Source organism: Podarcis raffonei, chromosome 10 (assembly GCF_027172205.1).
Source record: "Podarcis raffonei isolate rPodRaf1 chromosome 10, rPodRaf1.pri, whole genome shotgun sequence".
NCBI lineage: Eukaryota > Metazoa > Chordata > Lepidosauria > Squamata > Lacertidae > Podarcis > Podarcis raffonei.
In genome coordinates, this window is record NC_070611.1 from 53,324,547 (window position 1) to 53,352,112 (window position 27,566).

The window sequence follows — 27,566 nt, forward strand, 5'->3', positions numbered from 1 at the left end:
AGTCTATGGAGTGGTCTCCCTTCCTCTTTACTATACATCAAATGGTTTTTTAACAGTATGTCAGGCATGGGGTACCTCTAGCTCCCATCATCTCTGGCCATTGGTCATGGTTGCTGGGGTAGATGAGAGTTGCAGTTTAGCAACATCTGGGGAGCCAAAGGGTCCCCATCCCTGCGGTATGTCATCAATGTACCAGGAGGGTGGGCCATTTCATATTTGCAAGTTGCTGATGGGGAGGCTCCAGTAGTACTAATGAAATTTTATCTATGTCCACTTGCCAGATCTGCTACAGTTGCTCATAAGCTTTAAATATAGACATCTACGTATGTCTATAAAAGACAGCTGAGATTTTATACAGAGTTTTGATGGAAACTTCAATCAAAATCACAGGGGAAACAATCAGATGTTTGAATAGGTCACAGAACCTAGACAGATGAAAATGAAACATGCAGGTAATTTATTAGATGGGTGGATACCTGGATGGAACCTAAAGAAAGAAATGAGCACATTAATTTTATGTTGTTATTTCAGGAAATGAGCGCAGTTCTGGTAGCTATGTCTTCAGCACAAAAATGAAGATGAATGAAAGCACATTGTGGAATGTAATATGTGAGAGTACGTTGGTAGTTACGTAGACACACATGACAATGCTGGACAAACAGAAATGTAGAACGGAGTCACTGGAGGATAACATAGTGAATTTGGTGAGGCTGCTGTACATTCAATTATTCTGTAAATAAAATAGATATTAGATAGATGACAGAGATCTAGCATTCCATAAATGCAAATTAATACCTTGCTTCAAAACACAAAATTTAGAACTATGTAGTATGGATTGCACTGAAGCTTGCATCCCCATCATTACTTGGAAACAAATAGTTACCCAGGGCATACCCCAAGGCAGCCTTGCCCAACTTGGTAACATCCCGATATTTTGGACTGCAACTCCCATCGATCCTAGTCAGCATGTGCTCACCAGGTTGGACAAGGCTCCCCTAAGAGTTGTGGAAGGCTGGGGGGGGGCACGGCGTGGTTTGTTTGCAGGGCATCATGGAAGACCGTAGGACAGAAAGTCTTAAGGATTCCACCTGACATGCAGAATTAGTCATACAGGACTTTTGATTCTGGCCAAAGTGGTTGGCAGGGCAATTCAGAGCAGCATCTCATATTTTGAATGGCAGACAAAGGCTTTATTTCAGATACTGAAGCCCTTTAAAGCTCTTATGACAAGAGCTACTACCTTAAACTCATAGGTGAAAGTGTTATAGTGGTTAAGAGTAGTTGATATTATGCTTATGCGTGTTTGTCATTTATGGTTGCTTTTGATGGTTTCTATGCCATTTTTGTGCAATACCTCAATCTTGGGAGCCGTTACAATAAAGGGCAAACTGGAGCCAGTGTTGTATAGTGGTTAGAGTGTCAGACTAGGACCTGGGAGACCAGGGTTCAAATCCCCACTCAGCCATGAAGATCACTTTGTGACCTTGGGCCCGTCACTGCCTGTCAGCCTAGCCTACCTCATATTAATAGGGTCATCTTGGACCAGCCTTTCTCTCTCTCTTCTCAGCCTAACCTACCTCAAAGGGTTGTTATGAAGCTTAATTAAGGGAGTGGTAGAAACATGCATGCTGCCTTGAACTCTTTGGAGGAAAAGCAGACTATAAATGCAATAAAAGGTAAAGGTAAAGGACCCCTGACAGTTAAGTCCAGTCGCAGACGACTCTGGGGTTGCGGAGCTCATCTCGCTTTACAGGCCGAGGGAGCTGGCGTTTGTCCGCAGACAGTTTTTCTGGGTCATGTGGCTAGCATGACTAAGCAGCTTCTGGCGAAACCAGAGCAGCGCACGGAAATGCCATTTATCTTCCCGCTGGAGCAGTACCTATTTATCTACTTTTTGCAATAAAGGAAGTAATAAACTGAACCAGGAAACAAAGAGGTAGTAAGAGCTGGAGTGACACGTTTTTGCTGCTCTTCTCTACAGCTTGGCAGCAGCATTGAACATCAATAAAAGTTACTGGACACTTTTCAAGGGCAGGCAATATTCCTGTGTCAAAGTTACTAAAGCAGAGGTTAGGCCAACATGGTGTCCTCCGAATGGCACCAGACTCTAGCTTCTGCTATCCCTGCCCATCGGCCATGCTGGCTGAGACTGATGGGAGTTGGAGTCCAACTACACCTGCACATTGTTAATACATCCTATCCCCTGCACTAAATCATAAATGGCTGTGGTTAGGCCTGCCGTCTCCAAGGATGGGTTGAATGGGCATACCAGCTGAAGCAAGTAAATGGGGAAATGAAGGGAAAAAAGCATTGGCGGTGGGGGAATCCAGGAAGCCATATGAAATCATACCAATGAAATGAAATAAAATTCAAAACTGTATGGGGAACTGGAAGAAAGAAGAGAAAACATACATATGACCTATACTGCTGTAGCATCTACTTATATGTTGCCTCCTTCTAGCTTTTGGAGAACAACTGCACTCACCTTGGTTAGGTGCATTTCCATCTTCCTCAGGTTTATTTTGTTCTGTGTAGGAAGTAGAAGCAACATCTTTTTGAGAGAAAACACCCAGATCATCAACATTTGTGCTGGCGTACCCGCCTGCAATGCTGGCACAACATGTTTAGATGTTGTACAAGCACAGCAGCCACTACGCCCCGGAGAATTAATTGCCAGAGGCTGAAAGTGTTAGACCATTAATATAAATGGAAATTAACTGGATCCTATTAGCATGTCAATGCTTGTTGGTTGAAACAATGAGTTAGGAAAGGGACCATATCTCAGTGGGAGGACACATGCTTTGGATACAGAAAGTCTCAGATTCAGGCCATGGAAAAGGAATCTGAACAGGTGATGGATAGGCAGCCTCTGTCTGACAGCCAGTAGAGCTGTTGCCATTCAAAGTAGATAATACTTGGCTTTAGAGGTGCGGGTGGGCAAGGTTTACAGCAATAAACAAACAAAAATTCTGCCAGGAGTGGGTGGGACTCCAAGATGGCCCAATGAGAACTGAGCATGCTCAGTGACCACAGAATGCTAATTGATACTGGAATGGGGAAGGGGTGGTGGAATGCAGTATCTTGAAAAAGGGCATGGCTGGCTGAAACCCTGAACAGAAGCCCTCAAGAGCGTAACATTATTATTTTTTTGCTGAGGTCCCACTCATTTTACATATATGCAAACAATCTGGATAGCTCAGTAGAGCATAAGACTCTCAGGATTGTGGGTTCGAACCCCACGTTGGGCAAAATATTCCTGTATTCCATGGGGTTGGACTAGATGACCCCCTCATAGTCCCTTCCAATTCTACAAATCTATGACCTATGAACCTGGAGTAGCAGTGCAATCTTATGTATATTTGTTCAGTGGGGCTCATTCAGAAAACATGCATAGGATTGCAACCTGAAAGTAACTCTGAACTATTCTGCACCAACATTTCCTCTATTTAGTGTATGTACATGAGAATGAATCCAGAATTATAATAATCAAGTTTTAGAAGAGCAGTAGCAAATTTTCTTTCTACCCCCTTCCCCCTCTGCATATTTGGTCACATACTGTATACTTTTAACACAGCAAGCTTCTAGATGTGGCAGCCACAATCTGGGCTTAACACCATTTGTGTGCTCACGTTTTTGCATGTGTGTGCATATGCGTGTACACAGGAAGCTCAAAATATCCAGAAAGATATCCCAAGGGCAGGAGGATCAACAGACTCTCTCTACACCTTCCCAAATACCAGGTGGGACATAGTTAGCATCTTTAGAAGAGCTGTGCAAGCTTCAACGCTTCTGCTGAATCTGCCAGGGCTACTGGGTCAAAGGATATCCTCCCAAACATCAACTGATAAGCATCAACTGGGCTTGCCCCAGAACTATTGGTGGAGCAGGTTCCAGGTTCAAAGTTCTTTGTTAAATCAAAAACACTGGAATGCAGTGACCACTTATGCAACCTGCCACATTTGTAACTATTAGTGTTACAAATGTTTCTTTCCAGGGAGAAAAGAGAAGGACTTCCAACTCCATTCTTTCACAGTTTTGTTGTTTAATTCAAAAGATCTGTAAGGATTTCCAATGCCACAGATCACATGGTTTACTATGTGAAATGTGCCTTGAAATGTTATGCATGCATTGCAGGGATAAGCCAACAGCAGTTAGGATTAGTTGCACAAGGTTTATTTTTAATATTAAAACAAAAATGTAGGGTTGGAGCAGAAATGCTCAAATATTTGAAATCTGGTGAATTTTCAATTATTAATAAGTATTTACCCCAAATCTATGTTTGCTTGTTGTTTGTACTAGATTCCATATTCATCAGCTACCACATGGGCTAAAATATGAAATAATGCCCTTTCTTTAGGCCTTCTTTTCTAACATGAGGCCTTCTTCCTCTCCCTTTCCTTCCCCTCCATATATAACAAAGCGAAGAGGCAAAATATTTCTCTTTTTCTTATTTCCATTCACTGGATCAATTCCTTGCTCCCAAATCTCCCTAAATACATCTATGTGCAATTTCTGTCAAAAAAATTAATAAATCCTAGAAAAGAACTAGCATCCTCAGAATACCCACAATTTCCAGGGCTTGGGGTGGGGGGAGCAGGGGAGCCAAGGGAATTAATCCTGCAATCCTATACCCAATTATCTGGGAATAAGCCCCAATGAACTCAATGGGACTTGCCGCTGAGTAGACATATATAGGATTCCTAGCATCCTCACTGTAAATTATCATTGTAAATGGCACCCTAAAACGAGTTTAAGCTCTCAGTTACCTGGGAATAAGCCCCTTGATCTCAGTGGGACTTACTTCTGAGAAGACACGCAAAGGACTGCACTGTTAATCTTGTAGAAGTGAAGTTATTAATCCACTAAACAGTCACCTCTCTGTGTATTGTATGAAGCCTATACAACACATATCTATATCAACCAAAACCACAAATTCTAATGACTAACCTGGAGGTGGTGCAGTCTCTGCTTCTGTTTCATCTGAAAAGGATAGAAGAAGCACTTTTAGAAACATAAATGTATATGAATAGCTACATATGTTCTAGAACAGTACTGAATACAGCTTGAAGAGCTAGACAAATTCTGAATTTCATGCTATACATGAAAGCCTTCCCATTATTGATTTGTAGATGTTTATTGTGGTCTTCTTTATAACCCACTAATTTATTAGGTTTTATTCAAATTATTTCATTGTTGTACAGATGAAAGCAGCGAACTATCTCACCAAATAGTTGGTTCACATTGCTTTTATTTTCCTGTAACAAATACCAAATTGATTTGCATCCTTGCATTATCATTATTTTACAAATAATATTTTTGCAAATAATATTTCATCAACATACATAAGAACATTTGTTAAGTTGGAAAGGAAATTAATTAACTCAAATAATCATGTCCAATTATTTCAATGGTTCTACTTTGGGTGTATGGGATGTTAGGGGAGGGATAATACCTCTTGTGGGGGACATGTGCTCCTTCTGGGGTAGTTTGTCCACCTTTGATCCCCACCCTGCACTCAATTCTCACTTGTGTCTCCTAGAAGCTGTCAGCATGCGACAGCAGCCACACCCTGTGAAACAGCTTTGACTGATCAGCTAAACTTGGTGAGAGCAAGTTGATGAGTCTCAATCTCTCAGTGAGTTAGGTACTTCCCCTGCATGTGAAAACTGGCTCCAGCATATTGAGCGGACAAGACTAATAGTGGGTCCAATGGTCAAGACGAGAGTTTCTGCACATGTTCTAGAGGGAAATGAGGAGCAGAGGGGGCTCGTCAACCTGAGATGCTAGCCTATCTAGGAGAAGGAAAACTCTGATCCTAAGCCTTCACTGCCTTGTAACTATATTCATGTGAGAAAGGCTTCAGGAGGAAAAACCCATACCCACAGCCTTGCACGACATCTCCAGGAGGAGAAAAGGCTAAGGAGTAAGCCCTACAGAAATCTGGAGTGGAATCCCTAAGACAAGGCCATGTATGCCACCTTCCAGCAACACCTGCAGCCAAGCTAGTGTCAAATGTATTGCTCTGCTTTCCTTTGGAACACATCAATGAGGCTGAGAGGGGGGTCTTGTCGTCTGGGCAGTCCAGGACCACCATAAACATTGGCCAGCTTGCACATGTCTCTGTGTGGTGAGGCTCCCTGACTGATACATGACTCTTACTTCCAAAATGCCCCTTTGCAGAATCTATTTTATTACAATTGCTGCAAAAGTGTACTGAACTTTCTGCTTATTTTATTCCAACTGCAATAATACGCTTCACATAGTTGGTGTTCTTCATTTCTTTACTGTTTGCCTTGTCTTTATGTTGTTGTCTTGAAAATTCAATAAACACTTCTTTTTAAGAGCTACTATTTGCTCTACAGCTTTAGATCAAGCAGGTTTATAGGGCTGCTGAAGCTTCTGTGTGCTCTGTTCAGACAAATTCATGTTCCCCCAGGCAAAAAGCCTATTTGAAGTGGTGTTCCATATTTATCCAATTAGCATGCAATGTTGAGTGGTTTGAGCAGAGCTGCACGTAAAGGTACCCTTAAACTTTACACACTGAAAATCAATCCACACCAGCTTCTTCCATGTGACCAAAGATATTATAAAACCAGTGAACCCCTTGAGCAAATAATAGAAATAACATTTCAGTTTTGGCCACTCACAGCGAGACTCTACAGACTAAATATATTCTCAAGCATGCTAGTGATGTTGGTTCTCTGTTCCAGTAAGAATCCTGGTAAGCCTTCTCCTCTGGCGGCAGGCTTAAGTGTAAAATGCATTCTTGGTACATCTTGACTCTCCCTCTCCCTCCCTCTCTCCCTCTGTGTGTGTGCTTTATGAAGAAGAAACACTATGGGTTGGAGGGGAATTCAGTACAATGTGTGAAATAATTTAAGAACACAGTAAAATCCTGTGGGATCAAACAAAAGGCCTATGTAGGCAACACCCTGGGTGATATTTAACCAAGTTTTACTCAAAGGAGACCCACTGAAATTAATGACCCTAACTTAGTCATATTCCTTAATATCAATGGGTCTCCTCTGAAGAAAACTTTGTTTCCAACTGTGGCCAACTAGATGCATGGCATGAAGGCAGCAGACCTCTGCTGTTGCCTCTGCTTTCTCCACAACAGTTATTCAGAGGTATATTGTCCTGAACATTGATGTTCTGTTTAGTTATCATGCAAACGTAGTCACTGATCAGCAAGTTTGTCCAATCCCCTTTTTTAGTCAGCTTGGCAGGGCCATAACATTTTGGGGCAGTGTATTCCATAAATTAAGTATATGCTTGTGCAGAAAAGTACTTAATGTGTGTGTCTTCAGTCTACTGCCAGTTTCACTAGAGTAGTTTATCCTATCCACTTTTTTTTGCCACACTATGCATAACTTTATAATCCTGTCATATACTGTCATTTCATTGTAAGAAAGGAGCTCTACCCCTGGATAATTTAGGCTTTCCTTTTCTGCACCTTCTCCAGCACTCCGATAGCCTTTTCCAGGATGGAGTGGAGGGAGAACAGATTGAATACTTCCCCCCCCAGAGCAGGAGTGATGACATCATTTTCTGAAATGCCAGGTTAACTGATGGACCCTCCTTGCTCTGGCAAGGTGATAATGAGGCTTTGAAAGTTATTTCAACAAATTAGCACAGAGGAATGTGAAAATGATCAAGCTTAGGCTGGACAATTCTTTCATTTTCTTTGAAGGAGTTCCTACTTCATACTAACAAATTAAAGGGTAACACTGCTTTGTAAGATAAAATTGCAATTCTAATACAAAGCTAAAAGTTGCATTTCAATTGGCTGAAGTTCTTTCTCAGCATGTTTTAAGTTGAACCTATGCTATCAAGCAAGCACCTCTATGCTCAATGGAACCTACTCCCAAGAACCTAGGCACAGAATTGCCAATCCTAATAAATTAGGCATTATATGTGCTGCTGTTCTTTAGTGTGTGTACTGTATCTGAGGGTGTATAAGCCTGCATTTTTTGACTTTCATTGGGCAATGGCTATGGAATTAATCTTGGTTTCACAAAATACCTCAATTTAAATGACAAAATCTATAGACTTCACCATCAGTTGTGAACAGCACACGTGTGGTTTAAATGGCCAGATTTTCCAACAGTAAACTTGGTAGTAGTGATTGGGAAAGAATAAAGAAACTCCATTTTCCAATTATGATTTATATTTAATTACTTTATAATTAATTATTTTATGCTGCTGCTCTAAGCTGGAATCAGGCTTGAGGGGGCTCAGAGCAAAATGCTCTGTTGAGGGCCCTGGCACATGGATCAAAGCAGGGCTCCTGGACTTATTGGTTGCTACCTGCATTCTTTTATCAGTGAGACTCACCACAATACAAGTGAAAATAAGAACATATCAGACCAAGCACTATCAAATCAAGCAAGCAGCCAAGTGGCTAATGCCCATTGCTGCTACACCTGCTTGCTCACCTGAGTCAATGAGGAAAGAAAGAAGCAGAAAGAGAAGGAGGTCAAGGGTCAACAGGGTGCTGGGTCCCAACAGCTGCCCAAAGATACTAATGATTTATGCCAGCACTGGTATGTGTGACAGCTTTTCCTCTATAGAAAGTTTGATTCCGCAGAACTCTTTTAACACCGAGGTTAATTTACCTGCTTTTCAGTCAAAGTTGCAGGGAAAATACAATATAACCCAACAATAAAAAATAGAAAACAAACAAACTTCTAACAATATTAAAAGCCTTAGAACTGAAAGGAAAAATAAAAGAGGCACAACCCACGCATCCAGTTCCAAAAAAAGCCTCTTCAGCAATGGCAGTCTAAAAATAAAGGCATTTATTTAAAAAAAATTGAGGGAAGCTACTCAGACACATCTTCTTCAGAACAGAGTTGCATATCCTTCAACACTTCTCAAACAAAAATAGGAATACTCTTTTAATAGTGATAGCCACTAACTTGGGAAGCTTTAAAAAAGGACTGGACAAATTCATGGAAGATAAGGCTGTTGATAATTACTAACCCTGCTGACCATGTTCAAGCTTTACTGTCAGAGGAAGTATACGTCTGAATACCAGTCTCTGGGAGTCACAGATTGGGTGCAGGTCTGTCTACTGCTGTGTCTGGAGAAAGCCGGAGTGTGCCCGCAGTGTGGAGCAGCTATCAGTAGTTGCTACAGAAAAATACTGATGCTGCTTTGCCACAGCAGCAAAAACTGTTTAAAAGGTTTAAAGTGTAACCATTTGCTGCTAAACTTTTATTACTGATGAACAGTATTAGACACTGCAGAAAGTGGCATAAGCATTCCTGGCTTCTCTGGTCACCCTGGTCGCCCAATTCTTCACTCTGACAAAGGACACCATTTGTGGGCATTACAAAGTGCTGAAGTGTTCCTTAGGGATGGAAGGGTTTGTGTATTTCAGTTCTCTCAGCTTCTCATTTTTCCAATCTTAAATTTGTTTATACACATTTGCGAATTTTCTTTTTAAAAATCCCTGTGAAATGTCACCAGCATTTTATGTGATAAACACATTTTTGTATGCAGTTTTGATTTATGTACCCATTTTTGAAAGTTATATCTCCTGATACAATGCATTCTTGTATGTTATCTTTACCAATATATTCATTTTTATCCACACTTTCCCTTAATAAACGCATTTTTTGTAAACATTGTTTGGCCGGAAAACTGCATGGGACATTTCTGATTAGAGCCAATTTTGAAGGATGGCTGTTTTTGGCTCTCATCTTGTTTCAGAAATTTGATAAATTCAGCTGAATTTATCCCTCATCCCTGGCATGGATATGCATGCAGTGACACCTCTGAAACCTGAAGATCGACAACAGTAACATCTCATGCTAAGAAATGTTAACTATTCATTCAACAAAGGCAAAAACAAAACAGTAGTCATTTTACTAGGAAGAGACACCAGAAAATAGGGACTGCTCCTTGGTAAAAGGAGATGGTTGGAACATGAGGAAAAGACATGCTGCCAATATCCACCCCATTGTCAAGTTTAAGAAGGCAGGAACAGATCTTCAACAAATTCCCTCTTTCAAGTTGCCCTTGATCCACCACCAACAAGACATCCTTGGCTGTCACCTTCACTTCTGAGGAAGTCCAGTAAGAAAACACCTAACAGCCCACAGTCTCCAAGGCTAATAAATCTCTCAAGATGGACTTTTCGGCCAAGAATAAAAAGACAAGTGGACATCAAACTGTGGCGGCTGCTCTGTTCTTTCCTGATCCAGCATGCTCTATGGAGTTCCCAGATGCCATTCTCTGCCATCCAATTGCCTTATAAGGCTTCCTGGCTAGGTGTTGTGAGGAACTATACTATGGCTCAAATCTTTGAGCTGAATGCCTGACAAAGCATTCCATCGCCACGGGAGAGAAGTTTTCCTCATTGAATCATGATGAACCTCTTCAGCTGCCAAGGTTGGTGAAATGTCAATACAGATCAAGCCAGGAAAGGTTCTTCAGTGTAAAAATAGAAAATGACTAAAACAATTATAAATATATAAGAAGAATTGTAGGGATCCTTGTGCTGCAGAAGGAAAGCCTACCTCCTAGCACCTGCAAAAGGGCAATAAGGAAAAGAACAGTTTCTTTTTCAGATATGGGAGCCATGCACGCAAGGACATAGAATATAATGCAGCTTTCCTCCAGCTATTTCTCTCCTGTTTTGCCGTTTGTGTTAACTAGCCTTTTGTAACCTTTGCAGTGGTAGCTCCCCCAGGCAATGTCTGAGAAAAGTATATTTGCAGTGTACTCCTACATATTTTTCCTTTGAAGGAAGTAGTGCTGGTAATAATGCAACCTACTACCAGGTATATGTTTGCAACCTAAATCTGTATCCCTCATGTTACAAAGCTTCAATGACAACTGTGCTAAAGACAACCATCTATGCAACAAGGCTGGAAATTTACCCATTGCTGCATTAAGACTAGCAGGAGTATCATCAAACTGAGACAGTGAAAGCACAGCTGTTACATAGATGTATACACAGAAATGCTTTCATGTCTTAGCGCTGCCAAGGAGTGGATTATGGATCCAGATTTACCCAAAGGGCCAGGTTACCCAAGGGGCCTTGTTCCCAGAATTCATTATGTGTTGATTTATATGTATGCAGTAAGCCACAACTCATTTGCTTGCATTTCTAGTAGAAATATTAGCAAGCAGTTAATTATATATCCCTATCTGTTCAAAATATGAAATATCTGTCTACTTCATTTCAATTGATTTTTGCGGTTGCCATGCCTTTACAATTAAATAGAATTACACGACTAAGCTAGGGAAAAATACTTTCAGGTTATATGTGCGGATTTCAGGCTGGATGTTGGGTGAAGCTTGCTCATACTCTACCATCTTTGCAAAGATCCATTCAGTATACATTTTCATAAGCAGGGCTTTTTTTCCAGCTGGAACTCAGTTCTGGCACCTCTCAGGTGGAAGCAATTGCCATTATAAGAGAACAAAGGAAATGTTCATGGTGAGTTCCAGCACCTCTTTTTCTAGAAAAATGACACTACTCATAACCCAATCCCACCTGTGTTTATTGAGATGTCCATTGCACTCAGTTATACTTCCAGGTCAACAGGCACAGAACTGCAGCCTAAATTTACCATCTTAGGCTACAATCCTAACCCCACTTATTTGAGAGTAAGCCCCACTGAGTTCAAAAGGACATATTTCTGACTAGGCGTGCGCTATTAGTCACGTGAATTTGCCAAAAGAACAGGTTCATTTGAAAGGATCCAGTGCATGACTGATTGGACAAAACATAGTTCTCCCAACAACCAGGACTCATTAAGAAAAATCAGATTCATTCATTTGTCAATGCACAGAAACTGCAAAGTCAACGTGACTGCATTTTAGAGCCACTTACCAGGGAGAAAGCCCCACTGAAGTTCTACTCGGAAGTGAGAGGTGAAAAGACTAATTCTAATAAATTAATAGATATTGTTGCATGCAACCTCAGTCTCTGAGTAGTGCAAGATTTCCAGGGCTCCAGGGGGTTTACCCAGGGTCACCTTTGGGAATGAGGCACAGTGGAAGTGGAGACTGTGGTGTCTTTATCATATATAGTTTATTTACAACCTGAGCCTACAATGGAGGGGTTCACAGCATAATCACCCCTAGAGGGTTTTGTGGTTTTGCTACTTTGGATTCAAACTGAAAGCAAACATCCTGCTCTGCCTCAGCCATTTTCAACTTGCAACCTTTCTCCCCCTAGGTCACATCACAGTCAACTCTAAAACTCTACTTCAAACTCTACCTTTGCCAGAGGTTGCGACTATCGGAGAAACAAGACCTTCTTGGGGGATTATACTGTGAACCCCTCTATCATACACTCAGGTTGCATATATGTGTAAACAAAACATGTATCATAAAGACACCACATGTATCATAAAGACACCACAGTCTCTGCTGCGCCTTATTCCCATCTGGAACTCCTGCACACCTGGAACCCCTGAAATATCACATTGGGGTGCCATGCAACAATATAATGGTTACTTACTAAAGAAAAAATTCAGGCACCATCTAGTGCAAGAAAAAATAAGTCTGACAGTGAGCTGTGATCTCCACAGTGATTCTGAATGACTTTTTACATGGCTGAAGGCCTCTCCACTGCTGCTTTTGCACAACTTCTGTATTCCTGAAGAATATCAGCATATAATTGACTGTGTAGCCACACTACAAGCCTATATCAGGTCTGTGACATTTTAACTACCATTGCCTCCCCTAAAGGAAGAAGAGAAGGAGGAGGAGGAGAACTGGGCCAAAACAAACAAAATGAATTTTAACAGGGAGAAATGTAAAGTATTGCACTTGGGCAAAAAAAATGAGAGGCACAAATACAAGATGGGTGACACCTGGCTTGAGAGCAGTACATGTGAAAAGGATCTAGGAGTCTTGGTTGACCACAAACTTGACATGAGCCAACAGTGTGACGCGGCAGCTAAAAAAGCCAATGCAATTCTGGGCTGCATCAATAGGAGTATAGCATCTAGATCAAGGGAAGTAATAGTGCCACTGTATTCTGCTCTGGTCAGACCTCACCTGGAGTACTGTGTCCAGTTCTGGGCACCACAGTTCAAGAAGGACACTGACAAACTGGAACGTGTCCAGAGGAGGGCAACCAAAATGGTCAAAGGCCTGGAAACGATGCCTTATGAGGAACGGCTAAGGGAGCTGGGCATGTTTAGCCTGGAGAAGAGGAGGTTAAGGGGTGATATGATAGCCATGTTCAAATATATAAAAGGATGTCACACAGAGGAGGGAGAAAGGTTGTTTTCTGCTGCTCCAGAGAAGCGGACACGGAGCAATGGATCCAAAATACAAGAAAGAAGATTCCACCTAAACATTAGGAAGAACTTCCTGATAGTAAGAGCTGTTCGACAGTGGAATTTGCTGCCAAGGAGTGTGGTGGAGTCTCCTTCTTTGGAGGTCTTTAAGCAGAGGCTTGACAACCATATGTCAGGAGTGCTCTGATGGTGTTTCCTGCTTGGCAGGGGGTTGGACTCGATGGCCCTTGTGGTCTCTTCCAACTCTATGATTCTATGATTCTATGAGAGGGAGGAGGTTGGACTTGATATCCTGCCTTTCACTCCCGTTAAGGAGTCTCAAAGCGGCTAACAATCTCCTTTTCCTTCCTCCCCCACAACAAACACTCTGAGGTGACTGAGGCTGAGAGACTTCAGAGAAGTGTGACTAGCCCAAGGTCACCCAGCAGCTGCATGTGGAGGAGCGGAGACGCGAACCTGGTTCACTGGATTACGAGTCCACCGCTCTTAACCACTACACCATGCTGCAAACTGTAGTGGACTGTTAGAAATCGTTCCTCACCTCACAGGACTTCATTTCCCAGGACTCTTGGGGGGAAAGGAAATGACTGACAAATCTATTTATCTGTCTTATAAACATGCCCTTTCTTATTATGCCTGTATAGTGAATGGGTTTTCTAAGCAATGCTTGCAAAAGGAGGTTACTGGTGGCCAGCCCTTGTTTAAACAGAGCAACCATGCATACTGTAAAGCAGAGTTGTTTTCTCCAATTCTGTACTCAAAGGGAACCAAAGCATGCACGATGTGGAAGGAAATGATAACCTCACAGATAACCAGGAACTGGTGAGTTCTGAATGAGGGCATGATGCTCACTTCTAGTTACTACTTTTTGTAAAAGAGGTTGTCATAACAAGAAAACAGCCACAAATTTTATCAGGCATGTAGCCACACTGTAAAAAGAGCTGGCTTCCTGAGGAATATTCCAGGCGACTTCTAGAATTTTTAGTCATCATTAAATCATGTAAGACGTCTTTAGCATTTTCTTCATTTTGAGATTTAAGGGGAAATGAGCAGGTGGCATTCTACTCAACTGCTGAATCGCTAAAGCGCTATTCACTCATTCATTTCTCAAGCACTTAAACTTTATTGAGAAGGAGAGCAGGGCTAAGCTTGGTTGTGCTGTTGCCAGGACCTGCCATACCACAAGGCAAAGTGAGGTGACCACCTCATGTGGGGGGGGGGGAGCCACCTCCAGCTCTTCCTCTTGAGTCCCTGGTCCCAGCAACCTAGTGGCAAGAACTGCTGCTTAAGCACACATATTAACTTAGGCTAGCCTACCTCACAGGTTGCAAAGATAAAAATGTGAGGATGGACGGATAATGTACGCAACCTTGAACTCCTGAGAAGAAACGCAAGATCATGTAAAGAAAAATAGATAATGTATAGGCAAATTAAAATGCACAAAGTCAGAAAAGCAGCCCCCTTGCTTGAACAACATCTCACATGTTATTTACAGCAAAATACCAAAGCAAAACAAACCTGATAAATTACACCAATACTCTTAAATATGTGCAGTTTCATAAGTTTGGTATCTGAACTACTAACTCTCATCCTAGCCTACTTCACAGGGCTATTGTGAAGCTAAAAGGTGAGGGGGAGGACAAATGTATCCCATCTTGAGCTCCTGGGAAGAAAAGCAAAATACAAATATGCAACAAGCGGCAAATGCTCTGAACATGTGCCATTTCACAAAAAACATTTTGCCAACCCTGATGAACCGAAAAATTATCCTTGTGTTAAAGTACAGTCTGTAGGAATTTTATTGCTACAGTATATAAGGTGTTTGGTTATTTTTATGGCTGAATTTGCAGATTCATTTTATATTTTTTATGTAATTATATTAATGACTAATAATGTAAAAGTGACAAGCAGACCAGTAATGGCTGTGAGGGGAACATGGAAAACTAGGGAAGAGGGAACAATGTAATATCAGTACGAAGCAAGCTTCATGTATTTCAACATACCCAAGGTGGTCAATTGTGTTTTTTACTGTAAAGGCAACACACTTGGCAAAATAATGAAATAATGTGGACAAAGAGGAAAGCAACTAACAAACATACCCTAGTAGACAGGTGGTCTTTTCTCCTAAGTCCTGCTTCAGGCTACCAGCAACAATGAGCTTTGCTTGGTTTTTTTAGCTGCTCAGGGAGGCCCGCTTGTTTTTTAAAAACAAAAATCAGGAAGCCTAGCACCCTCTTGGCTTGGGGCCTGGTAAATGTGTACCCTGCATGTAGTTTTATGATATCATTATTTCCATGTACTGCTGCTATATAATTCATGTCACAGTACTATTGACCAGCAGTTGACACAAAAGTGAAAAACTCACTGCTTGCTTTTACCTTCACTGCTTGAGTTCTTGGCCCAGGATATTCTGCAGGCTGCAGAAAGCTGTTTTGTTATTGCAGACTATTTCTTACTAGAAATAGTCAGGACTCAGTATAATGGTAATCTAGGTATACTTAAAAAAAAATAAATAGAAGACGATAGCCAGCCGGAAGATTTTATTGGAGGCTTGCTTTGGAATGGCAGATGTGTGGAAGTCTCAAACTAGGGAGACTGTCAGGAAGTTGGTGAACCTATCTTACAAATATCAAGGTTACTGACTTTGATCTAATGATCTTTCCTTGCTTTATCAAGCAGTCCTTCAGATTCCCTAGGCCATTTAGAGCACATCATATCAGTGCTCTAAATTGTGCCCTGATTGCAAGAACAACCTGGAAGCCATGAAAACATCTTAATATAAATGAGATATGTTCATCACGTTGGACCCTGGTTAATAATAACATGATTGCTGGGCTCTGAACCTGTTGAGGTTCCTGTATGCTTTTCACAGGCAGCTCCGTATGTAACACAGAGCAGTGTTAATGTTAAGACATAAAAACTGTGGCAGGATTATGGTTATCCAGGAAATGGATAACTGGTATACCAACTTGCCAAAAGTGCTCTGTGGTACTGATTCTAAGTAAGTGTTCATAAGCAAAACTAGATCTAACAGCAACCTCTATCCGTGAATGCATTCCTTAAGAGGTACATAGTAGGTTAATGGGAAGAAGCCTTATACAGGCTGAAATATACTCAGAGTCGCAAAGTGTATTTCATGCTCTTTATTCAGCTCATAGTGGTGAGGAGGAATGAATGAATGTCCCCTCAAAGTATCTGCTTTATATACATTATTTACACAATGGGCTGCACATGATTGGCTAATTCCGGAATTCTACTGTAAGCCAATCAGGTTGTGGATTCACTTCTATCTGGAGCATGATTGGGTGGTTCCTGCCAACCAATCATACTGCTGCATTGTTCTAGGACCAATCAGACTGCTGCATTCTGAATCCTATTGTTCTAGGACCAATCAGACTGCTGCCTTTTGGATCCTATTGTTCTAGGACCAATCAGACTGCTGCAGTTTGGATCCTATTCAACTCAGTACATAACACAGGCAACCTCCCATTTATGTGGCGGTTATGTTCTGAGGCACCGCACGTTTCAGTGAAATCCTGTATATTTGAAACACCATTGAAAAAGCCTGCAAACACCCGTCTGCCCCCGCCCCGCTCTGTGATGTTTTTTGGTCACTTTTTGGGTCACATATTGAATGTGCGCAAATGGGGAGTTGCCTGTACTCAGTCAGACCATTGGTCCATCTAGGTCATTTTTGTCTATGCTGACTAGCAGCAGCTCTCAACCATTTCAGGCAGGGTTCTCTCTCAACCCTGGAGAAGATGAGAAATGAACCGGGGACTTATGGCACACAAAGCAGATACCCTACCACTGAAGAGGAAAGACGTGGTGAAGTATATTTTTTAAAACACACCCACAAGACCTTGTTTAAGCATTATATTTAGGGATTATGAAGGTGAAGGGAATTAATTGACTAGTTATCTGCCCAACAGCTGCATCAAAAGGAAGCATAAAAGCAGCTTTTGTGAGCTGTCCTGTTCATAAAGAGCACCCTCTAGTGTTCTGAAAATGAAGCTATCTGTCACATGTTCGTTTTCTTTTTTTGTTCTCTTTTTGTTTCAGATGGGATTTTAATGGGCTTCTTAAAGCAAAAAACTCAATACAGGAACTTCCTTATCCACTTCAAATACAATGACAATTGAATTGTGCACGTTTCTTCCAGTAAAAAAAGGACAATATAAACAAACATTTTCAAGAACCTCACAAAGCGTTCAGTTTTGATTTCTGGATTTACTTTTTACAGTAAAATAGCTTTTTACCATGGGGTCATGAAGAGTCGGACACGACTAAATGACTAAACAGCAAAGCTTTTTACTAAACCAGCGTGAATCATTTAATTCTTTTACTAATACCAAGGTGGTTTGCATTTGTTGCTGCCCTCCCTTACTATGCTAAGAGTTGAACTCAAGTGCATTGCACTATGATATATCCTCCACACTGCTTTTTGTGAAAGGCAATCTCTGCCTAAAACAGAGGCAGCCCAAGACGTTTTGGTGCATAAGGCAAAGGACAAGATGGAGCTTCTCCCTCCACCCCTGCTGTCCATGCACAGAAGCTCACCAGACAGGCAGCTGAATCTTATTCTAACACTTGTGATGGCACAAGGTCCTCAAACACAGCAGACTAACTTAAGGGGCACAAAGCAGGCTGTCTGGCACAAAATTCTGTCCTCCAACATGTCACTGCCACTCTCTAAACACACCTGCACCTGCTGCTTGAGGAAGCCACTTCCCCCTGCCTGGTGGAAGGGCCAGCCTTGCCTAAAAGTAGGAATAATTTCACTGCAAATAGACATTGCTTTCTTTCTCAGCCTTCATTTCTGGGTGCATCTGTAGTCCATTCAAACGATAATACCTGGTTTTCCTTCTAAAAGGAAGAGAAAATGACTACCAACTTAAAAAAAGAAAAGTAGCAGCAGCTTGCTTAGAATTGTCAACAAAGTTACTCAAGAGGAACACAGGAAGCTGCTTTATATTGAGATATATTGTCTATCTAGCTAAGTATTGTCTAAACCAGTGTTTCCCAAACTTGGGTCTCCAGCTGTTTTTGGACTACAATTTCCATCATTCCTGATCACTTCTCCTGCTAGCTAGGGATGATGGGAGTTGTAGTCCAGAAAAGCTGGAGACCCAAGTTTGGGAAGCATTGGTCTACACTCACTGACAGCAGCTCCCTAGGGTTTCAGATGGAGCTTTCCCAGCCCTACCTAGAGATGTCAGGGATTGAATGCATGCAAGACAGTTGCTCTACCACTGAGATACAACCATTCCCTGGGGGGGGGGGGAATGGATAAAGGATTATGACTTCGCACCACAGACTAAACAGCCAAACTCTGCATGCCCAGCTGGGCCTTCCAGTTGTGTTTGTCAAGTGGCAGGCATACACCCCCCCACACACAGGAAAATACTTTTGAAACCAAATGATGACAATGATATGAAAGAAAAATAGGAAGTGTTCCATTTTGCTTACAAACCCTTAGAAGTGTGTGACATAGCTCTGGATAGTGGAATAAATGACAACATCTTGCTTGCTCACTAAATTTGTAAAAATAGGCAAGATGTTAACTTAAGGTGGCTATTGTTCACTGGGATTCATTTCCAAGAAGAAAAAGGAGAACACATGAGAAGCAAAAAAGCAAAGAGTGGGAGGTTGAAGGTCAGCATTAACCTGATATCATGGGAGGAAGTGTGGGAGGTGGTGGAAATGAAAATAATATTTGAATGTGGCAGAGAGTGCCTATGTGTTGTGGCAGAATGCAGGCCCTCTGTCTGCAATTGGATCTACTATGGAGGCAAATTGCCAAATAGAATTTAACACAGATTCTTTTCAAAACAACAACACAACACTGTTCAGTGGGGGGGGGGTTAAAGATATGAACAGTAATATCGTTATCTGGAGAGCTGAAAGCAGTACTATCTGGGAAACTCTATAGTACTTTTAACCTTTTCTTTAGGGCTATTTCTTTTTTCATGTTAAAACTAGACAGCCAACACAAAAGATCTATGATCTGCATAGACATGGTTATGTGGTAAGGGGCCCACTTTGACAAAAGATAAACTAGACTGGAAATAGGCTGGTGTACTCATAAATCTCATTTCAATGGAACACAAAAAGAGGCCCTATTCCAGGTCAAACCCTTTTTGTCTAGCCTATTATTATGTACTCTGATCGGCAGCAGAGAAGTGTCTTCTTCTATGACCTGCTCCCTGCTCCTTTTTTTTTTTTAAGCTAGCGCCACCAGGGTTCAAATCTGAAATCAACTGCATCCAAAGCTATGTAGGAGAAATTTCTGGGGCATTGTGCCACTTCCTTCTTTTGTAGGAAATGTATACTTTTGTGCATTTAGCAATTTCCATTTGGTGCTGGGGTTCTTGTGCCAGTGGGTGCTTGTATATGTGTGGGGGGCGGAGAGAAATAAAATAGATGGGTGATGCATAAAGGTGAGAGAGAACAAAGAGAAGAGAAAGAGAAGGGGTACCCCTTCCCTTTTGCTTGGCCCTGCCTGCTGACCTCACTGTATAGCCTGACCATTCCTCCTCCCAGGAATATAACATTCACCCTGGAAAAAGTTAATGCCTGTGCTCTAATGCAAGATTACCGTATTTTTCGCTCTATAAGATGCAACAGACCATAAGACGCACCTAGTTTTTGGAGAAGGAAAACAAGAAAAAAATATTCTGAATCCCAGAAGCCAGAACAGCAACAGGGATTGCTGCGCAGCGAAAGCAGTGATCCCTCTTGCTGTTCTGGCTTCTGGGATAGCTGCACAGCTTGCATTCGTTCCATAAGACGCACACACATTTCCCCTTACTTTTTAGGAGGGAAAAGTGAGTCTTATAGAGCAAAAAATACGGTAAGTAGCCATCTTGGGACCCTAACAATCTCAAATGACATGATCTCTTTTTTAACTGGGAAGGGCTTTTATGACACTTATAAAGGTTATGATTAAGAAGCCTAATAATAATCTCTCAACAATGGCAACTGAACACTCAGAAGATAAAAGAGATATTTTGGGTGGGGTGTCTGAAAGCCAGAAACAGAAACATTTTGATCCAATCATATATTTATCTGAGCTAGATGGACCCAATGGTGAGGCTCTCATAAAGCAGAAAGGCTTATGTTCTGATGATATTTTAATGGGGAAGCATTAAAACATCATAGGAACATAAGCCTTCCTGCCTTACTGAGGTTACATTCTCTTCTGCAATCAACTTCACACACAGCTTTAATCAACTTTGCAAGTTAAACAACCCACAAGTCAGCCAAAATATATCTTTGCCTACGTGCTGCAAAATAGATTTTTATAAAATAACATTTTACCAAGTCAGGTTCAAGGTGCTGGATATTAAAAAGAACACCTACTCCCACATAGACTTGTCCAGGTGTTGAAATCTTTGTGGTGGCTGTCCTGGCCATGTCTCAGCTGGACAAAGCTTTCTATATGGCAATGAGGTTGAAGGCCTTCTTGGTGGAGATATGCAAACATCTCCTTTGAGATTTGGTTGGACCCAACTGCTATGAATGTTTTGTGCCAGCTCAAAACTCAAGTTTATGAGATATTAGTGTTGAGGTCATTTGTCATTGTCACTTTGTGTTTGGTGATTAATTGTTGCTTGTTTTTTCCTTCCTCTTTTTTTAAAAAATAAAACTTTGGTTTTAAATATGGCATATTGGAGTGGGAACATGCCTGTTTAGCTCAAGGGCCATCTTTCAGTGGAAAAACCTTTTCCATGAAAAATGACCACCATAACAGTAATGGTGGGAAGGGGATTGATACAAAAGTAAGCAGAGCAATGGGTGTGAATCTTCTATTTGTAGAGTAGGTTACATTTCAACCATGCAAATGCCAGAGGTTTCTATGCACACACAAGCACACATCTCTCCATCATCCTTCCAGGCAAGCAAGAGACATTATCACAGTTCAAGGACACAAACAAAAGCACTTAAGGTTTATGTGTACATGACCTGGGGAGAATTACAGGAGCCAAACAGAGAGGCCTGGAGGGCAACATTTAGCACCCTGACCTTAGATCCCCTAACCCTGGCTTCTATGCTTCAGTTTTAATCACAACTTGCTCTGAGATAGGTTTGCAATGAAGAGTAATGTTTTAAACTAATAAATAAAAGTCAGTACTATCTCTAGTGTCATACCATCTCTAACAGAATTGATGTTAAGATATATGTCAGCTGTCTGTACGGCAAATAGGATACTTTACAAGGCAGGCTGGCGGTAGTTTGGGTGCAGGTTTAGGTTCTCTCACATTCGTGTGCACATTTGGTACAGCTATTTTGGGTAGGATACTTCATACGTTATTGTCCTCCAGCGCTAAGCAGCAATGCCAGGATGCAAACTGATCCTTGCAGCCTTGTCAACACTAGTTGCCTAGGGCTCAGTCCTGTAAGGTGCAGGATCCCACTTGAGGTGCTAAAACCCTTATATCCCACAGAAAGCTCCTTAACCTCTTCTCTCTTTCCCGAGAACAGAAAACTTAATAACTAAATAGCCCAGCAGCCACATCGCTTGGAACAAATTCTCCATCAAATCACATACACACAAATGAAGAATATTCAACGGAGCAGCAAAGAAGCAACTTGCTAGTTCCTCACAAACTCTGCAATGTTTCCATGACACTGTCAAGTTGCAAAGGCCTAAATGATCATCCCGAACAACTTTCTTCCCAATATCAATACTGCTATGTCTCCCCAAACTCTGCCAATTAGGTCATCCTGTCTTGAAGTTAAGTAGTGATTTAATGAGAACAAAAAACTATCTGTTAAAACTAAACCTGAAAGCTGATGAACATTTCTCATGAGCTGCAGATTGCTTGTCATACATTAGAGTGAGGTTCTGTCCCTTAAGGAGGTTTAACCTCAAAGTTTCAGAATTTTGGAAGTACAGTACCAAGTTTTCTTAAGTCATTGTAGCTGGATTGCCCTAAAATGTGACCAAAGTTTGAACATAGTCTTCAAGTCAGAAATTTAAAGTCAGTTAGCAGATTTGGGATGCTCCTATTGCACAAATAAGTATTGTTCTTAAAAATTATTTTTAAATCCCTTTAATATATATTTGTTTTATACTGCTTCTGACTGCATCAAAAATACATCCTAATTTTGAAACTCCTAATCTACGCAACTAAGGAACGCTAATAAGCTCTAAACCTTGTAAATTAATGTGAAGGGTATGGTATTATCAGCTGTAAATGCTTTACTTGGTGCAGAAGATTGGAATTCTGTATGAATCAGGGTGCAGAACCTGAACATTGGCTACACTTGCTGGACTCAGCAACATCTGAAGGACCACAGGCTGCCCAGCCCTAGTCTAAACAATCTTAGAAAACCTCAAGGAAATACTTAGCCAGAACTGAGTATAAAACTAAAACAAAAGAAAGGGAAGAAAATAATGCAATTTTTATTTTTTATTCATTCATTGCATTTCTATCCCACCTTTTCCTCTAAGGAGCTCAAAGTACCGTAGCTACATGGTTCACCTCCTCATTTAAACCCCACAACAACCCCATAAGGTAGGTTAGGCTGAGAGTGAGTGACTGGTCCAAGGTCACCAAGTGAGCTTAATGGCCAACTGGTGATAGCAATATGCTGATGACACACAGGTCTACCTCTCCTTACATCTGCAGGTGTGGCAGTGGATGTGCTGGACCGTTGTCTTGCTTTGGTAATGGACTCGCTGAGAGCCAATCCATCTGAAGCTCAATCCAGATAAGACTGAGGCACTGTTTGTGGGTGGTTCCCCAGACTGGATGGATTGGAGGATGCCTGCCCTTGATGGGGTTACACACTCTCTGAAGGAGCAGGTACACAGCTTGGGGGTACTCGTGGATCCATTGCTGTCTCTTGAAGCTCAGGTGGCCCTGGTGACATGTGAGTGCCTTCCATCAGCTTTGACTGGTGGCTCAAGTGTGCCCCTGTGTGGACAGGGATAGCCTAACCTCTGTTGTCTATGCTCCAGTAACCTCTAGGTAAGATTACTGCAATGTGTTATACATGGGACTTGCTTTGAAGAAGAGTTCAGAAACTTCAGCTGGTGCAGAATTCAGGGGCCAGGTTGTTACTGGGGCAAGACCACATGAACATATAGCACCAATCCAGGCCCAACTGTGCTGGCTGCCAGTTAGTTTCTGGGCTCAATTCAGAGTGCTGGTTTTGACATATAAGGCCAGGCGTAGGCAAACTCCGGCCTTCCAGATGTTTGGGACTACAATTCCCATCATCCCTAGGTAACAGGACCAGTGGTCAGGGATGATGGGAATTGTGCTCACAAACATCTGGAGGGCCAGAGTTTGTCCATGCCTGTATAAAGCCTTTAAAAGCTCAGAACTACAATACCTCAAAGACCACCTCTCCCCATATGCAAAGACCAGGACCCTGTGATCATCATCTAAGGCTCTTCTTCGTGTGCCTCCTCCATGAGATGTCCGGAGGGCAGCAACACGAGAACAGGCCTTTTCTGTGGAGACTTCCGACTTGTGGAATGCTCTCCCCAGGAACGCCCATCTGGCACCTTCGTTACATATCTTTAGGCACCACACAAAAACATTCCTCTTCTCCCAGAACTTGGACTAATTACGGTAAACAATCTATGGCCTTTTAAACTGTATGAGGAGAGTTGTTGTTTTGTTTGTTATGTATTTTTGTGTTTTTATATTGTAAACTATCCTGTGATTTTTGGATGTATTGAAATTAATAATAATAATAATAATAATAATAATAATAATAATAATAATAATTTGAACCCTGATCTCTCAGGTCCTAGTCCGAGACTCTAACCATTACAACACACTGGCTCCACACTTTTGCAGTATATCTCTGGCCATGTAAGTAATACATATGATAAAAAGGCACTTTCAATCCATTACAAAACAAAATTGTTGGAAACGTTTTGAGACAACAGCGACCCAAAGCTGACAGTTCTTACTGAAGTGGTAACACTGCTATCAAAAAAAGCACGGTAGATTCTAGGCCTGTAATTATTCTGAAAATTAACTGATCCAATCCTCTGTGCCATTCAAAGGCTTCTATAAGCAATATATCCCTAATACTGTACAGTAGGTTTGTTCACGTTATCCAGAAAATATGAGAAGGGACAAGCAAAATCCACCATGTCAAAGGCAAAGGTTGAACCAGTAATTGATTTACCTTGTAAAACACTCAAGACATCCATGCCACACGCTAACAGACAAGGTGAAAACCCCACAGAGCCACCATCCAATATGCCCTGAGGATATATCCTTGATCCTAAATATGGAAGTGAGTTATGCTCTGAGCATGAAGCAAACATAGCACACAGAGAAAATTGTTGTTAGCTCCTTAGCATACTAGTATCCTTTTTCAACATTCCAAAGGAATGAAGGGGGAAAGTTTTGTTAATATCACCTCCATGCAGAAAAGTTAAGGAGGGATTTTACAAGTTTGGTTTTTTCTTTGTGAATTTCCCTAGGTTACAGTGTATACACACAGCATATATGTTTTTTTCCCCCCACCATAAAATCCATATAGGAAAAGCTATATTGCATATAGTGACTTTATGAAGACTGCAACTGAGATGTTATAGGGAGTGGACTATACAAGAGGGTGAGGGAACTGGGCAGATTTCGCTTAGAGGAAAAAGATGAAATCTGGCATCCTATGCCTACTGAGTAGGCTCCATTGAATGCAATAGGACTTACTTCCAAGTAAGCATGCACAGGATCGAACTGTAACTTAAGCATTCATGCACACGATTGATATGTGTAGGAAAAGAAGCATTAATATAGGAAGGCAGACTTAGGTTTCTACACTATACATATACAGCACATTAAATGCATGTAGCTTCCTCCATAGAATCTAAGGAACTGTGGTTTACCTCTTACAAAGCTGTGATTCCCAGAGTCCTTGACAAAATACATTTCCCGGGGAAGCCGTGTACTTTAAATGTATGGTGTGCATGCGATCTTAATTTGCAATCTTATACGCGCTTACCTGGAAGTAAGTCCCACTGAACTCAGTGGAGTTTACTTCTGAATAGACAGTTTTAGGATTGTGCTATTAATATATTAAGTGAATACTTGAGTTACTGGTAAACTGCACCTGTTAAATTTGAGGAACCTTCTTCCCAATACTTTTTTTAAAAAGCGGACTATTTAAAAGAAAGATTTCTGTCTAGATAATATTCCCATTATGCAACGCTAGATTCTAAATAAGTTACAACTTTATGAAATCTTTGCTTGGAAAGGGCAGTAGTCCTCCAAAGTTTGGATTCATAATGACAGCATCTCTGTTTTGCCTGCCACAAAAATGATCTCATAATTTGATACACAGTGAATAAGGTAAAGAGGATGCTGTTATCAGAAATACCCAACTATCCAAGGTAAATTGTAAGACTGAATTATAAACCTACTCTTCCTGTTAACATACAAATGAGATTCATTTGCAATAGTAAAGCTTTATGCACTTTTTGAAAACACAAAAAACTACCCCTATAAACATTCTGACACATGGTAATTAAAAAGGAGCTTTCAGAAAAGTAAATTGTACCAACAACAATAACAATAATCTAGCACAGCACAACCATAACTAAAATGTTCCAGTTCAGCTGAGCTTTCTAACCTTCGTCACTAAGTTGTTCAACTGTTTTCAGTGATAGTGGACTCTCTTCATGGATCTCAAATTTGGTGAATCAACAAAGGATAACAGCTTCCAAGGTTTGCCTTCTCTGATCTCTCTGCTCAGTCACAAGCTGGTTTCAAAACATATGTTTTGCTTTCTGTTAAGACAAGTAAGGGAGATATGATTACACTTACCGGCTTTTTTGGTGGGTTCCGGCATTGTTTTTGTTCCTCTTTATTCCCAATTATGTGTCAGATGCAACAGCAAGGAGCCACAAGTCCAGTGGAGAGCATGCAGGCCAGTGTGACAAGCAGAGGGGGAGAAGAATTCCTCAGCTTTATATACAGCAGCGAAATATCAATCAAAATAGCACCTCCTCTCCTCTCAATGCATACCCTCCGAAAACTGACAGTTATGGGAGCTCTGCTTACATCTGTTGTTCGCAGCCGCTGCCCTCTTGGCTTTAGGAAGGAATCTCTGCTGCATTTCATGGGGCTGAGGAGAATGGCTATAACTTTCTAAATTCAGAAGCATCAGATTCTCTCTCTCTCGTGCGCACCCCCCCCCCCCCAATCTGGGAAGTAAAATAGATTGCCAGACAATCAAAGGGCTTTCAGATATGCAGATTGTATGTTCATGATATATGTTCTAAATGATATACTGCACCTGTGTGTCTTTTTCCCATGGTTGATAACTGAAACAGCTAACCTGATCTTGATCACATAATACTGCTTGGCAGTTTTTAGCAATTTGTAGGCTAAATTAAGGCAAGTGAAATATCCATCCTTGTCAGAGTGGCTAGGGCAATTCAGCCAGATGGGTGAGGTATAAATAATAAAATTGTTGCTGTTGTTGTTGTTGTTGTTGTTGTTGTTGTTGTTGTTGTTGTTGTCAGAGCATAGAATATGACAGACCACAACTATATATTATACACATGAAGGGCATTGTAATGAGTGATGTTTAGTTTCTCCTTCAGTTGGAGTCAGTGGGAATGCAGTAACATCAATACATTTTGTGTCAGGGAGAAGGTAAAGAGCTGCATTCAGAGCCACTACTGGTGTGGGAACAAAAAATGTGAGTGTCCTTCATTTGTAGGACACTAAGTACAGCAACAGAGTGTGTGCACCCTCTAGTGGATAGGAGGGTGTATGATACCATGTGGGCCATGTGACCACCAACTAATGGTGGGGAGAGGAACTACTTTAAGACAGTGGGACAGATCAAATAGTGAGCAACTGTGTGGGTATTTGAAAGGTGGGCAGTTCCACCTACCTGTCAATTACCTGGCATCATACAGCATCTTGCCCCAAAGCAGCAGGGCTTGCATTTGATGCTGTTCAGATTTGGTTCTGAAGGCAAACCCCACTGCATTCAACAGTGACCAGGTCCATCCAGTGCCTGATGTCAGGTGATGTCAGCTGAATGACAAGTGAGTGTGATGAGCTCAAAATGGCCTCCTGGGCCAAACTGGGAGGGCTTCAGATTGCTTGGGGAAAACTCTGGAAAGAAGGGGAATTGGGCAACTGTGGGGAGGTGGGAATCTTCAGTCTCAGCCAGCAACGGCTTCATGGGGACAAGACCAACCAGAAATGAGCTGCTGTGCTCATTAGGCCTGACATTCCTGTGCAGATTGTGTTCTTGCTAATAAAGAGTTAACTCCAACTTGCACAGTGTGATTTACTGCTGGCTCGCTCCTGT

The 27,566-nt window shown here is 41.5% G+C and overlaps 1 protein-coding gene across 8 annotated transcripts in view; it reads right to left on the reverse strand.

Moving 5' to 3' along the window:
- Positions 1-26,374, reverse strand: part of MYBPC1 (myosin binding protein C1) — a 92,282-nt gene extending 65,908 nt beyond the window's left edge. Inside the window, exons 1-3 of one of the 8 annotated variants that reach the window (XM_053405061.1) lie at positions 26,063-26,373; positions 4,948-4,980; positions 2,486-2,527 (exon numbers count right to left, since the gene is read on the reverse strand). In XM_053405061.1, the coding sequence (XP_053261036.1) occupies positions 2,486-2,527; positions 4,948-4,980; positions 26,063-26,087 (100 nt within the window). In that variant the 5' untranslated portion in view covers positions 26,088-26,373. Of the gene's footprint in view, positions 1-2,485; positions 2,528-4,947; positions 4,981-26,062 lie in introns of all 8 variants that reach the window. The other 7 variants (XM_053405054.1, XM_053405057.1, XM_053405060.1 and 4 more) reach the window with 7 other exon arrangements.
- Positions 26,375-27,566: the final 1,192 nt, after the last annotated feature.